Genomic DNA, 16,197 nt, shown 5'->3' on the forward strand with positions numbered 1-16,197 from the left:
GCGTAATCGGAATCAGCTTGTTTGGAGTAACTCTACTTCGTCGGTGGGAGTAATTTTTAGCTCAGCCGTCGTTTTTTTATATCGATGGAACTAGTGGCATACCTATCAGCCTATTTCTTTTACTGCCCCCAACTTGACAACTAATTGGTTACCTCTAGTTCGCTTATTTGTAATGTCAAGATTATTGTGTTTCCGTTGTTTCAATGTGTTGGATATGGTTTCATATTGAGGAACTCTACAGGTTTTGTGTTTGCTGGAAATGGTAGGCTTTCTTACACTTCTGATATATTGATTGCCGAAGGTCTTGGTGTGAGGGAAGCTCTAAGTTTGCTGAAGGTAAATGGGTTTCAAGATGTCACGCTTTAATCGAATTCTCAACTTTTAGTTCAAACTACCAATGATCAAGAGGATTCAATCTTTATGTTTGGTTTAATTGTTAATTAATGTAAAGCTCTTGTAAGGGCTATCCATAATTGTTGTGTTCAATTTGTTAGTTGATCCGTAAATCATGTAGCTCATACTTTAGTTAGGGCGACTGATTTTAAGAACATAATTTTAAGAACATTACTAACTAAATATATACACATAATTTTAATTTTATATGCATGAAATATTTGCTAAAATCACAATACATCGACACTGTCTCAATCTTGTTAAAAAAATTAGCATACCTTTTTTTTTTTTGTAGAACTCTTCAAATGTAGTAGTATTGAGAGGATGCAAACTTGAAGAATTCATGAGTCTTTAAGTAAATAAATTAAAAACTTTGGGTCTTTATTTGAGAAAGCAGCTGGGCGGGCACATTTTACAATAACTAAATACTAATGACATGCCACCATGCGCACCAACCATTATCAGGGTTCGATAGCTTCCTCCACCCTTAGAATAGCTCAAAGTTAGACATTGGAATCCCCCGAGAGCTACTACGAGGCATTTTCATAACCTTTAGAGGATTTCCACGTGGCTGTTTTGCATTTCCAATTGTTAATTCCTTTGCTACGATTGTTGAACTAAAGGTCGTCATCTTTGCTGTTGATCTTGCATGAGAAAAAGGATAGAGAAAACTTTGGATTGAATGTGATGTCATATACGTAGTCAATCCAATTAAGCAACGATCTATTGACATTCCCTAGACGATAAAGTAGGAATGGTTGGCCTATTTACACTACATGACCACCATGGAGATTTTTGCATCACACATATTCCATAAAGAGAACCGAGCAGCCGACGCTCTTACAAGGTTTGGGATACCGTCTAATTCAATTATTTGGTAGCCCTCTGCGTCTTCCTTACGTAACCATTTCATTTTAGATGACTCAAATGTATGGAGCACTATCATTTTCGATGATTCCATTTTTTAATTCTTTTGTAATCTCTTCCATTTTTTATTCAATTTTAGTTCTTAGGGCCTAGCTTTTCGGGGTGTAGGGGATGCCAATTGGGATGTACGCTCCATCTAGTCTCTCGTTTTCATAAAATAGATTAAAAAGTGTGAAGTGATTTGAATGAAGAAAGAAAAACTTGAAGAATTGACGAGTCTTTAAGTAAATAAATTAAAAAGTGTGAAGTAATTTGAATGAAGAAAGAAAATGAAGTGTAGGAAGGAGTAGTTGTTATTTTGTAACCAAAACAAATGAAGTGGATAAGAAACTAAGCCCTTGTTTGGGATGAGGTTAATGAGAGTAATGGAATGTTAAGTATTAAGTTAACTTTGTTTGGGAATTATTTTTTTAGAGTAAATGGAGGTTAGAGGTTAATGAGAGTAACGTAAAGTTTTTTAAAATTTCTTGTCTCTGCAGGGTAAATTTAACATCCATTCCCTCCACATTTAAACTCTCAAACGAAGTTAAACATTTAACCTCATTTACATCCTATAAACTCCCAAACAAGGTTATTTTTTAACTTTCATTTCCATTACCTCCATTCCCTTTCTATTATCTCCTTTAACTCTAACCTCCATTAACCTCCAAACTCTCAAACAAAGGTTAAAGGAGAAGTTGAGAGAAGTGAATGATGAAAATGAATAAATAATAACTTTTTCAAAAAACAAATAAATAAAAAAGGGTTAAGGTGCAAAAATACCCTAACGTTTTAGGTTATGACCAATTTTACCCTTAACGTTTAAAATAGTGCGATTTTGCCCCTAACGTTGGAAGTGAAGAGCAATTTTACCCCTAACGTTAATAAATTGGGTCAATTTCAGACACTATTATAAAACACGGATATTTTTGTTCCTTATTCAGCACCAATTGCATAACAATTCGTTCTGAAAAAATGATTTTATGTTTTTTTATAATTTAATAATAAAATTTGAGCTTAATATTTATAAATTTGGTGAATTTTTTGTATTTATTTTGTCTAATTCGTACAAAAGATAGTATATATTTTTTATTTTTTTTCACATCCCAACGTATGTTTATGATTTGTTACTGATAAAATGACACACGTATGAAGTGTAGATGACAAGATTCATGACCGAGAAGACAGTTTGATGAATTATTTCTCAAATTTACCTAATTTATTAACGTTAGGGGTAAAATTGCTCTTGGCTTCCTACGTTAGGGGTAAAGTTGCACCATTTTAAACGTTAGGGGTAAAATTACTCCTAACCCAAAACGTTAGAGGTATTTTTGCACCTTTACCCTAAAAACAATTTAGTTCAGTCAAATATACTATTTATTTATTCACCGGAAAGAAAGAGAAAGTCCACGCCAGCATTCACAATAATAAAATATCAAACTTATCCCAACAATTCAAATATCAAACACTTTGTTGTAACCAGAAAAACAGTTGTTCCCCTTCTCCCTAAACCCCTCTTAAACCACTGCAACCACAGCCTTCACCCACCACCGCCACCGCCACCACCACCACCACCACCATAGAAAGATGTCCAACTTCTTCTGTTTCTCCTTTCCTATCTCTATTCAATTTAACTGAAAACCTTTCTCTACTATATCCTTCTCCCGCTTCAATGGCTTCTCTTGATATATCCTCGCCCCTTATCTTTAAGTTTAACTCTTCTCCCAAGATATGGAAGCTCTTCAATGCCAAATGTCCTTGTCACCGAAACCACATTTACAAGAATAAGCTATCAATTTCTCTCACTAATGCCATTTCTGCTCCCGCCACCGCCACTGCTGTCACTCAATTTGGGCAACGCAAACAAAAGATTGACACTGAGCACGATCCCATTTCCATCCTCAACGAGAGGATTCAGCGGGATTACAGCAAGAGGGATACCTCCAGAACCCTAATGGACTCCAAAGAGGCTGATAAGTACATCAAGATGGTGAAGGAACAACAACAGAGGGGATTGCAGAAATTGAAGGGAGAGAGGAAAAGGAAAGAAGGGGGCGTTTTCAGTTACAAGGTGGACCCCTATTCTCTTGTTTCTGGGGATTATGTTGTGCATAAGAAGGTTGGGATTGGGAGGTTTGTTGGTATCAAATTTGATGTTTCAAAGACTTCTACTGAGCCATCTGAGTATGTTTTCATCGAATACGCCGATGGCATGGCTAAGCTCCCTGTTAAGCAGGCTTCTCGCATGCTTTATCGATATAGTCTGTAGGTTTTTCTCTCGTTTCCTTTCCTGCTTATTCTTTTTTTTTTTTTTTTTTTTTTTTTCAGTTGCTGCTATAAAATCACACTCGCACTGTTAGCTTCTTTCTGATTGGTTCCGCACTGCTTCAGTTTGTACACCATTAAAATAGGGCTTTATACAGGGAGAAGAGAGAAATATAATCAAATGAATAAAAAAAAATGGATATCTTGTGCGTAACTGATTGAACAACCCATAATGGACTAGTTATAATGTTACAGTAGCAAATTGTGATGATTTTGGTTCATTTATTTCCTATTCCACTGCTTTTCCAGCCCCAATGAGAACAAAAAGCCTCGGACTTTGAGCAAATTGAATGATACTAGCACATGGGAGAAGAGAAAGACAAAAGGAAAGATTGCAATTCAAAAAATGGTTGTTGACTTGATGGAGCTGTATTTACATAGGTTGAAACAAAGAAGACCTCCCTATCCAAAGAATCTTGCCATGGCTGAATTTGTGGCGCAATTTCCTTATGAACCTACACCAGATCAGAAGCAGGTAAGGTTTTTTTCTTATATATATACTCAATTTCACTGTTCAATTATGTAATGTAGCCTGTTGGATAAGGGGATGCAGGAGTTAGTTGTAGCTATTTTTGCAGTGATATTTGTGGACATGTCAATGTAATAAATTCAACTTGCACTAATGCTTTTCATAAATTTTTTAGTCTTCGTGCCCTTTCTTTTGCTTCCTCTCATAAATTGATATTTCGTTCCAGGCTTTCAATGAGGTTCAGAGGGATTTGACTGAGAGAGAAACTCCAATGGATCGCTTAATTTGTGGAGATGTTGGGTTTGGTAAAACAGAAGTTGCTTTGCGGGCCATCTTCTGCGTGGTCTCAACAGGAAAGCAAGCTATGGTTTTAGCCCCCACAATTGTTTTAGCTAAACAACATTATGAAGTTATTTTGGAAAGGTTTTCCAGCTATTCAAATATGAGTGTTGGACTTCTAAGTCGGTTTCAGGTAATGTTTTTGTTCTAATCTTCTGAGAGTTGTCCATAATTCACATTGGTGGCATTTCTACAGAAGTTAACACTTATCTAGAGGATAAATTCAAATATAATATAATACATGTACTAGGTTCTTTGAAGTACTAACATCAAGTATGCAGCTTATTGTCGATTAATTGTAGTGTTATGAAATAGTATGATAGGAGGATACTTAACAAGTTTTTGATTTTAAGATTTTAAGAATTCATAATTTTTAAGTGCTTAAGGTTTTGAGAATCATTGCTATGTGCAGACTAAAGCAGAGAAAGAGAAGCATTTTGAAATGATCAAACATGGTGATTTGAACATCATCGTGGGAACTCACTCGCTTCTTGGAAGTCGTGTTGTGTACAATAATCTTGGCCTTTTGGTGGTTGATGAAGAACAGGTTAGCTTCAAAAGCCAGTATCTGGAACGAACATCTACCTGATCTACATACCCTTTAGTATATCTGTTTAGGATAACTTTTCTTTCCAATTTGATGTTTAATTTATTCTTTCTTTAAAAGTGTAATAATTTAAAGGGGACTTATCATCCCAGTGTAATTACCTTGTATGCGATATGAGAAGGATGAAGGAAACCATAGAGGAACTTAAAGCTCCAGTCAGCTAACCTCTTACTATAATTCTTAAACCTGTTAGAAATAACAATTTGTGTGTCATGTATGCTTATGTTATTTGACTTGCTTCCTATGTGTCTTTGCTTTTTTTAGAGGTTTGGTGTCAAACAGAAGGAGAAGATTGCTTCTTTCAAGACTTCAGTTGATGTCCTCACTCTTTCTGCAACACCCATACCTCGAACACTTTATTTAGCATTGACTGGATTTCGTGATGCAAGGTAAAATGCATGAGATACATGTGCGTAATGAAGATTTACATATTTGCTACTGCCATGTATCTGAATCTAGATTACAATCTCTATGATTTAATGGGAAGCATCACAACGTATCAGTGAAAAAGGATAATAGTATTAGTAGATGAACAACAACAACACAGCCTTAGTCCCGAAATGATTCGGGGTCGGCTAACATGAACCATCATACGAAAAAAAAATTGTTGACATTGTGAATACAATTACATGAACAGAATATTTGAAGGAAGACAATTGTACATATCAAGTTACATATGCATGAATATAATTGAATTGATGTATTGAGTCGGAAAAAAAAAACAACCAGCATGATTGAAAGGGGAGTTGCATATGTCATATAAGGTAAAGGGTTTGCTGAATATGATATATAATGCTCTGATTGGCTGACTCTGATGTTATTGTTGTATTTTAACTTTTTTGCCCTTCCTACTTTGTGGTAAAGCTTCAATAACGATCTTAAAAAAACGCTAAAATGTTATTCTACAAGAACACAATGGCGTCATTCTAGTACAACTGTACAAACTTCGTTTAGATCAATGATTTGAGAACTTATAGTTCAGTGACGTAGAAAATGTACTTACCCTTTCAGTTTAATTTCAACTCCACCTCCAGAAAGAGTTCCTATAAAGACCCATCTGTCAGCATACAGTAAAGAAAAGGTAATGTCAGCAATCAAACATGAGCTGGAACGAGATGGCCAAGTATTTTATGTCTTGCCTCGTATTAAAGGTACAATATATCCTTTTTAATTTGTAATGTCAAATTATGCTCATGGTCAATACCATCATGATATGGCTAGTAATAATCATATTTTTTCACCTTCCTTTTGGTACATGCATTACTACCTATCATCTTTCTGTAAAGTCAATTGATTTTTCTGGTAAGCAAGAGAATGAGATGTGGTTCCTAACCACTTAAAAGAAGAGAAGGTGAAATTAAAATTACAAAGAAGTTTGTTACCTTTCAAATCACTTCACTACCAATTAATTCATTATAAAGTCTACTCTCTCTCTCTCTTTTGTTTTGTTTTTTGCGCATCTGAAGTTGATTTCTTTTAGTTTTATAATATATATATGTTTTCGATCATTTCTGGTTAACAGGACTTGAAGAAGTTATGGGTTTTCTTGAAGAGTCATTTCCAAATGTTGAAATAGCTATTGCACATGGAAAGGTATTCTCTTACTCAAATTCCATGGCTGTAATGGCTACTGCTGGCATGTTGATAACTTGATATTCTAAAGCTGGCCTGGGACATGAAGTTCCATGTCACAATGGTGAATATTTTATGTTTCACTTTTGAAGTTTATATTATCATTTCAACAATTTAGTGTGAAGATTGCCACTATTCTAACAGATGTTCAAACGCTGACTGTTAGCAATAGGCCCAGAATTTGGAGGGTATATGAGAGAAAGAAAAAAGGCACGTGAGGGGGAGCATTAGTTACGGTGTCTGCTTATAATTTTGTCTGTTAGTGGGTAGGGTTAATTAATAAGTTAGGTGCCCCTTTGAAGGTAGACATTATTATTATTTTGTTTTGGGATCTCCAGTTGTCGGCGGAGAGGTGAGGGGCTTGTCCTTGAGGTTGTCGGGCTGTGTTAGTGTGACTCTTCCCCATTGTTGTAGTTCACTGTTCCATTGCCTTAATATCATAACTTCTATCTTCTTCAGTATTATTTGGCTTGTCTGTGCTAGTTCCTATCATTTTGGTCCGACCTGCCGGATGTCTAATACCAGTGGAGAAATGGATCAATGGGTCCAAACAAAGTTCGATTCAGTGGACGCCAAGATAATTGGAGTAGAGAGACAAATCACTGGCGTGGGTAACCAAGTTACCATGCTGTCCCAGAATATGTCGTCAATGCAGATTTCCATGGAGGAGATCAAGGTGCAGATGTCCAACATATTGAAATGCTTAGATAAACAGCCGCAAATTGAGGACTTTGTGTCCCAGAGGAGGAACGTTCGAGAGGAACCGACTGATCAAGGCATCGATGTGGCTGCTATGATGGGTCAAAACATTACCCCTGGTCCAAGGAGACAGCTTGATCTAGTAGCTCTCTCTCCCAACACATCAGAGGTGAACCCTAACACCGATCCACATTTTGCCGGACGAAAAGTAAAACTACCAATGTTTGAAGGGGTGGACCCAAAAGGGTGGTTAACAAGGGCGGAAACCTACTTCCGAATTAATCACACTTCACCGGAGGTAAGGATACCCATGGCAGAAATTTGTATGGCTGGCCCAGCCATAAACTGGTTCACTATTTTGACAGAATCAACGCATACAGTGACCTGGGATTTGTTCAAAGAGGAGTTGTTACAGCGATTCGGAAGTCTGGAGATACAAAACCCTTACGTGGAGTTAGCGGCACTGTAACAGGAAGCGACGGTGACTAAGTTCATCGAAGATTTCGAATTATTGGCGTCATTGGTTCCGAGACAGCCAGAACTACAATATGTTGGTTATTTCATCAAAGGGTTGAGGGGGGATATTCGTGATTCAGTATTGATGCATAACCCCATGACAAGGCTGGAAGCTATGCGATTAGCAAGAACAGCAGAGCGTTCGAAGGATAGAGATAAAGGAGGCGGCGGCGGTTACAGGGGTGGAAGTTGGAGATCGAGAGAAAGGAGTAACAACAGTCACGTGACACCAAGCACGTGGAAGGGTGCTTATCATAAAGATGGAAACCCCATGGGCCACAATAATAGTAAGTGGGCTGGATCAACTTCTAATAGTGGGTTTGGAAACTCCAGGATTGATCCCCAAAGGTCCATAACGGCTTCTACAACTGCATCTTCCAATACACAGCAAACCTTGCGCAATCGCGGAACGAAGCATATCACACAGAAAGACTGGGAGGAGAGAAAACGTAGAGGCCTCTGTTTCAGATGCGCGCAGCCCTACTCACCCCAACACCGATGTCCGGAGGGAAAATTGCGACTTCTATTATTGGCGGAGGATGAAGAGGTGGACGGAGAAGGGGAGATCGTGCTTATTGAGGCGGATACTATGATCGAAGAGGCTACCGAAAACGGAACAGGGGAGTGTAAAGTCCTGGAATGGAATGGGTTGACAGGTAATCACAACAAAGACCTTAAAACCATTAAATTTAATGGGGCAATACAGGGGATTCCTATTTCTGTTCTAGTTGATAGCGGTGCTACTCATAACTTCATCTCTAGAAGGTTGGTGGAGTCATTGGGCATCAAAACGGTGACGGGTTCCGACATGAGTATTCGATTAGGAGATGGGTACCAGGTCCGAGTATCAAAATTTTGTCCCGTAATTGATTTGAAGATGGGGGAATTTGAAGGAAGGATCAAAGCCTTGGTGTTCGATTTGGGTAATCTCGATATGATCCTGGGAATTGAGTGGCTTAGGACGTTGGGCGAAGTCCGCCACGATTGGAGGCAAAGGCGGATGAAGTTTTGGCAAAAGGGGAAACTGGTCGAGCTGGAAGGGGGAAATTCCGAATCCACCAACACTACTCCCCTACAAGCTTGGCTAGAAGGGGGCAACAATGTCACAGTGGCTCATTTGGACGGAGAGAGGGAAGATACAATGAAGTTGTCAAGACATCAGCGAGATGAGTTAAACGACCTATTGGCACAGTTTGCTGCAGTGTTCCGTGAACCACGAGAGTTACCACCCCAAAGGCAAGTCTCTCACTCAATCAGCTTATTGCCGGGCAGTCAACCCGTGTGCGTTCGACCCTACCGATATCCTCATCACCATAAGGATGAGATACAAAGACAAGTGGAAGATCTCTTAGAACAGGGCGTAATTAGAAACAGCAACAGCGCCTATTCGAGCCCAGTTTTGTTGGTGAAAAAGAAAGACGCTTCTTGGAGACTCTGTGTGGATTACCGGGCGTTGAACAAGGTCACGGTACCCGACAAATATCCAATACCTGTGGTGGACGAATTGTTTGGATCTCAATACTTCTCTAAGATTGATCTAAAGGAGGGATATCACCAAATTTTGATGAAGGAGGAGGATGTGGAGAAGACAGCGTTCCGCGCGCATAATGGGCATTACGAGTACCTTGTTATGCCCTTCGGTTTGACAAATGCACCTGCCACGTTCCAAGCAACAATGAATGAAATATTCAGCGCCCACCTTCGTAAGTCTGTTCTTGTATTTTTTGACGACATCCTCATATTCAGTAGAGAGTGGAAGTCCCACATGAGACATGTGAGAGAGGTTCTCCAGATCCTACATGACAATCAGTTCGTAGCTAATATCAAGAAGTGTTGTTTCTAGGGTCAAAGAGTCGAATACTTGGGTCACGTGATCACGGGCGATGGCGTATCAATGGATCCATCCAAGATAGAGGCAGTGGTGAAATGGCCAAGGCCTAAATCAGTCAAGGGAGTCCGGGGATTTTTGGGCTTAACGGGGTACTACAGAAAGTTTATAGTGAACTATGGGAAAATTGCCAAACCCCTCACTGATCTCACAAAAAAAAAAAGGATTCAAATGGAACACGGACACGCAAGCAGCATTCGAGAATCTGAAACAGGCCATGACGACAGCTCCGGTTTTGGCACTACCCAATTTCGCGACAACGTTCGACATTGAGTGTGATGCGTCCGGTAAAGGAGTAGGGGCCATATTAATTCAACATGCTAGACCGATTGCTTTTTTTTAGCAAGGCACTTTCTGATCGGAATTTATCTAAATCAGCCTATGAAAAAGAAATGATGGGATTGGTGCTAGCAATACAACATTGGCGAACCTACTTGGTGGGAAGGAAATTCCGAATTTTCACTGATCAAAAAAGCTTGAAACACCTCTTAGAGCAACGAATTACTACATGTGACCAGCAAAATTGGATTGCAAAATTATTAGGGTACCAATTTGATATTTTTTACAAGCCTGGAAGGTTGAACGGAGCTGCTGATACCCTTTCTAGGCGTGACAACGAGGGTGACTTAACTATGCTGTTGTCTTATCCGAAATGGGAGGAAGGAGCTCAGTTGTACCAAGGGGTGGAGTCAGACGAGCATTTGCACAAAATACGGGAGGATTTAGTCCAAAATCCAAATTCAAGACCAAGGTTCCAACTGAGAAATGGGGTCTTATTGTATAAAAACAGATTAGTTATTTCTGCTAACTCTTCCCTTATTCCATCCTTGCTAGAAGAATACCATGCTTCTCCTACCGGGGGACACTCCGGGTTCTATCGGACTTACCGTCGGCTGGCAGCAAATATTTATTGGGTTGGCATGAGCAGAAGAATACAAGATTATGTGCGGGATTGTGACATTTGTCAGAGGTACAAGGCCTCCACATTAGCCCCGGCCGGTCTCTTGCAACCGTTGCAAATTCCAGATGTCGTTTGGAATGAAATCTCCATGGACTTTATCACTGGGCTCCCAAAATCGAGAGGATTTGACTCAATCCTAGTCGTGGTAGACAGGCTTAGTAAATTTGCCCATTTCATTCTCTTAAAGCATCCTTACTCGGCCAAGTCCATAGCGGAGGTGTTTGTGAAGGAAGTGGTACGGCTCCACGGTATCCCCCAAACCATAGTAAGTGATCGGGATCCGATTTTTATGAGTGGGTTCTGGAAGGAGTTATTTCGGGCTCAAGGCACTAAGCTGCACATGTCCTTCGCCTATCATCCCGAATCCGATGGTCAAACAGAGGTTGTTGACCGCTGTCTCGAGACTTATTTACGTTGTTTTTCAGTGGAACAGCCTCGTATGTGGGCAAATTGGTTGCCATGGGCGGAATATTGGTACAATACCATTTATCACGTATCGACAGGCGTCACCCCATTTGAAATAGTTTACGGCAGGAAACCGCCGACACCATTACAGTTTGTACCAGGCGAAATTAAGGTGGAATGGGTAGCCCGAGAACTCACAGACCGCACTGAAGCGCTGGGCCAATTAAAATTTCACCTGTTGAAGGCTCAACAGAGAATGCAGCAGGAAGCCAATAAGCATAGAAGGGATGTGTCTTTTAGCGAGGGTGACTGGGTCTACCTCAAACTGAGGCCACATAAACAACAGTCAATCGCAAGGCGAGTCAACCAGAAATTGGCAGCTCAGTTTTATGGACCATTTCAGGTGGTTAGTCGAATCGGACAAGTAGCATACAGGTTGCAACTACCAGCACACTCAAAGATTCATCCAGTTTTTCACGCATCCATGCTCAAAACGGCAGCAGCCCCGCACTCTGTTGAACCATCACTGCCTGCAGGTTTCGAAGTGGAACTGGCAGATTTTATTACCCCAGCTAAGGTCTTAGCGACCCGTGTGATCAAGAGGAATGCCGAAGAGGTTAGCCAATGGTTGGTGCAATGGTCCAGCAAGGGCGCCGAAGAATCCACGTGGGAGGACGAGATCAGTATGCGCACCCAATTTCCCTCCTTCAGTCTTGAGGACAAGACTGCTCATCAACCGGACGGCAATGTTAGCAATAGGCCCAGAATTTGGAGGGTATATGAGAGAAAGAAAAAAGGCACGTGAGGGGGAGCATTAGTTACAGTGTCTGCTTATAATTTTGTCTGTTAGTGGGTAGGGTTAATTAATAAGTTAGGTGCCCCTTTGAAGGTAGACATTATTATTATTTTGTTTTGGGATCTCCAGTTGTCGGCGGAGAGGTGAGGGGCTTGTCCCTGAGGTTGTCGGGCTGTGTTAGTGTGACTCTTCCCCATTGTTGTAGTTCACTGTTCCATTGCCTTAATATCATAACTTCTATCTTCTTCAGTATTATTTGGCTTGTCTGTGCTAGTTCCTATCACTGACCTAATTTTTCTTTCCTAGATTTACCTTGCTTTCAATGGGATTTCCGCCACTTCATTTTTCTTTGATTATTTTCCTTGTTCATATGTACATCTATAAATAATTGATAATTTTACTTTTACTCTTCTAGTGTCTGCTCTTATAAGCCATCCTGGTCTTGTACACTTGATTACCTTCATAGTTTGAATGTTTGTTTGTGCTATCTATGTATTTTCGTTGGTTCTGTACTTGCTCGAATACTTGTGCACTTTGAACCAATCTCATTGTTCTGAGTTCATTTTGGTCTCTCTTGCATTTTTTGGTTTAGCAATACTCAAAACAGCTCGAGGACACCATGGAGAAATTTGCACAAGGTGAAATTAAGATTCTCATATGTACAAACATAGTGGAGAGTGGGCTCGATATCCAGAATGCAAACACCATCATAATTCAGGATGTTCAACTATTTGGCCTTGCACAATTGTATCAGGTTCTAGTCTTGTCTATTTCTCCCTATTTTCATTATGTTGTCTGAATAGAGAGCAGTTGCAAAATTCTTTCCTTGAAAAGACATGGCAGTAGCCAAAAGTGATTTATGTTTTGAAGTCTTTGAGCAATTATGGAGTTGAAAGACTATTCAAAGACTTCAAAAACATAAATCGCTTCTGTCTTTCCAGTTGCATTTTACTTTGTATCTTTATTAAAAGAATCATATGTGGAAAGTTAAGTTGCTTTTTTTCATCACTTACCCGTATTTAATTTATTATGAAATGGTTGCAATAGTTTTCCATTTGTGGAACATAAATTGAATTATTTGCAGAATAGAATCTGTCATCTTACTTTCTCTTTTCAATGTTATGAGAATAGTTGCGTGGAAGAGTGGGCCGGGCAGATAAGGAAGCTTATGCATACTTATTTTACCCTGATAAGTCACTGCTGACTGATCATGCCTTGGTAGGTTGTGCAATTGATATCCTGTACCTTCTATTATCTATAGCAGTATGCCAAGTTGAATCACATAGTATACACTATTTGATTCGTAAAACAACTTCAGGAGAGGCTTAAAGCTCTTGAAGAATACAAAGAACTTGGCCAAGGTTTCCAACTGGCAGAGAGAGACATGGGTATAAGGGGATTTGGCACCATTTTTGGTGAGCAACAGACTGGGGATGTTGGGAATGTTGGCGTTGATCTCTTCTTTGAAATGCTTTTTGAGAGTTTATCCAAGGTAACCCTTACGATCTATTTTATTGTATTTTCTCAAGAAGATTATGTAAAAGCATCCAGTTTCAGTTTCTTGTATTATTTATTTAGATTTTTTCCCTATTTATTATGCCTTTACTTTTTTCATACCGTACTAAGTTGTGCTATAATAAGTGGATAGATATAAGAACACCTAATCCACTTACGAACCAGGAAAGATGGCTAGCAGCCATTTGGGGTAACTTACACTCGTGGCTCTCCATCATATGCTGTTTTCACAGTTCAACCCCTTCATTTTGCATAAAAGAAAAGGGAGAAAAAGCAAACTTAGAACTTCACTGAAATTTAACAGAGAAGTCCAATTTCGATGAAAATTGTTAAAATACCTAACGGTCTGCTTACCTGGACAACTTAAGACCGATTTATGACATATGTCCAGATAAAGAAAAGTGAAAGACCTATTTTACTCCTTATATAGAAAGAAAAATGTATATTAAGGGCAAAATAAGTAATTCACCTTTTTTTGTGCTGACAAGGATCATAAACCCAATCATATATGTGGTCAAGGTTGATCAGGTCATCCAATCGTTAGGCATTTTAATACTTCCCACCCATCCAAATTGAACTTTTCAATACATTTCAGTTAATTTTGAGTTTTTTTCCTGTTCCTTTTCTTTTTTCTATAATAATGGAGTTGAGGGGCTAAACTGTGAAAATTACCTAAGTTTTAGGGCCACTTGTGTAATCTGTCCCAGCCATTTGTAGGTGTCAACAATTCTAGAGCTTCTAGTATACAACAACAACAACAACAACAAAGCCTTAGTCCCGAAATGATTCGGGGTCGGCTAACCCTTCTGAGGCCCAAAATGATTCTAGAGCTTCTAGTATCATTGATTGAGGCCTTTACATTTGAGTCTCCATAACCCTTCTGATTTTTGGTTGTCAGGTTGAAGAACACCGTGTAATCTCTGTGCCTTACCAGTCTGTACAGGTACTTTGATACTCCTCAGAATACGTACTGTACCATCTGACAGTAAAAAATATTGATTTATGATCTTAGTGTGAGTAACATCGATATAAAGGAAGATTGTAATTCTGCTGAAGCTTCAATCTTTTCATTAATGAAATATTGTGTAAAAAATTTACCTTACATTTACAATTAATTCAGGAAAGTAGTCTTGCTAACTTTTTCTTTTGTCATTTTGAATGTCAGATTGATTTAAATGTGAATCCTCATCTCCCTTCTGAGTACATAAATAATCTGGAGAATCCTATGGAAATTATTAGTTTGGCTGAGAAGGCTGCGGGAAAAGATGTCTGGTCTCTTATGCAATTTATAGAGAATCTGCGTCGCCAGTACGGAAAAGAACCCTACTCAATGGAGATTCTGTTGAAGAAGCTCTATGTAAGGAGAATGGCAGCAGATCTTGGGATAACAAGAATTTATGCTTCAGGAAAGATGGTTGGCATGAAAACAAATATGAGTGAAAAAGTATTCAAGCTGATGATAGATTCAATGACATCAGATATTCATCGAAACTCCTTGGTTTTTGATGGAGGCCAAATAAAGGTATGTGCCCAAAGCTTGAAATCTGCTTTTTGAGGATGAGATTTGATTGAGTGTATGCTTTGCCTGTCTGTCAACAAACTCATTTTGATGAAAAGAGGATAAATTTAGTTTCGCAATAATGCACAAGACAAGCTGAGAGATTTTAAGGGAAATGAATACTTTGACCTAACATTTAATTATTTCTGGGGAATGAATAAAAGAAAGTGGAAACTGTTGATTTATTATTGATGCAAAATGAATGGGTTTTCAGCTTTTTGCTAATATTTGCTTTGTTATGAGGGGAACAGGCGGAACTTCTTCTTGAACTTCCAAGAGAACAACTCCTAAATTGGATCTTTCAGTGCTTGGCAGAACTTCATTCAAGCCTTCCTGCACTGATAAAATATTAGTTCCTTGTCCAGAATGAAGAAGTTGTGTTAGAGAATCAGCCAATTGTCGCTCTGCTTGATTGGGTGAAAAGTATTATGTATGTTGAAGTCCAATAGTGGTTCATTGAAAGTCCATGAGAGGATGTCAAAAATCAAATCAGAGGGAAATACAATAGAATAGAATAGAATACAAGAATAAAAAGATGCAGACAAGTGCAGTTGTAATATGTGGATTAGGTGAAGAGCAAGTGTGTATTTTGTTGAAATCAAATCATCAGTGAAAAGAAGTCTCCAGCACAGACCAAGATTTGGGGAGGGAAGGGAGCATAATCATGCTTTTTGAGAAAGAAAGAGTGGTGCTGCCAAGTAGAAATGTGAGTAAGCCTGCTGTTTATAATTTAATCATATTTAATATTATTGGGCATTAATGTTTTGGAAGTTATTGAATTCAATTAAATTGGTATCATCTACGGTTTCAAAAGAAAAAGGAGGGTCTAGTCTAGTTTGGAAAACAAATTCGTTTGTAAGGTAGCCAATGAATGGATTGTCGAGCAAAAACAAAGTTTGTTTGAAAGGAGTATAGAAAACTCTCTCTTGCTCATCCTTTCAGTGTGTTCTAAAATTGCTAAGCCGCAATTAATTTTAATTTTGACGCAAGTCCTTCAGCTGGAATGAAATTACAATAACCTCAATGGACTCTAGAATTAGTTTTTTTTTTTTTTTTTTTTTTTGGAAACTACAACTTCTCTCTAACTTTTTGGCGCATGTTCCTCTCCTGCAAAAAAAAAAAATTACAACTGCTGAAATCCGTTTCCAATTAATATTTTCTATTCTCGAAATAAATGAAAATGAATTA

The 16,197-nt window shown here is 38.7% G+C and overlaps 1 protein-coding gene across 1 annotated transcript; it reads left to right on the forward strand.

Annotated features, from left to right (window-relative positions):
* Positions 1-2,783: 2,783 nt before the first annotated feature.
* On the forward strand, positions 2,784-15,945 carry LOC136223438 (ATP-dependent DNA helicase At3g02060, chloroplastic). Its single transcript, XM_066011431.1, has 13 exons — positions 2,784-3,564; positions 3,874-4,099; positions 4,320-4,565; positions 4,845-4,979; positions 5,304-5,428; positions 6,051-6,190; positions 6,562-6,632; positions 12,529-12,690; positions 13,068-13,154; positions 13,255-13,428; positions 14,350-14,394; positions 14,617-14,973; positions 15,261-15,945. The coding sequence occupies exons 1-13, from the start codon at positions 2,972-2,974 to the stop codon at positions 15,360-15,362; spliced, it is 2,463 nt and encodes an 820-aa protein (XP_065867503.1). The 5' UTR covers positions 2,784-2,971; the 3' UTR covers positions 15,363-15,945.
* Positions 15,946-16,197: the final 252 nt, after the last annotated feature.

The sequence above is a fragment of the Euphorbia lathyris genome, chromosome 3 (genome assembly GCF_963576675.1).
Source record: "Euphorbia lathyris chromosome 3, ddEupLath1.1, whole genome shotgun sequence".
In the NCBI taxonomy this organism is placed as follows: domain Eukaryota; kingdom Viridiplantae; phylum Streptophyta; class Magnoliopsida; order Malpighiales; family Euphorbiaceae; genus Euphorbia; species Euphorbia lathyris.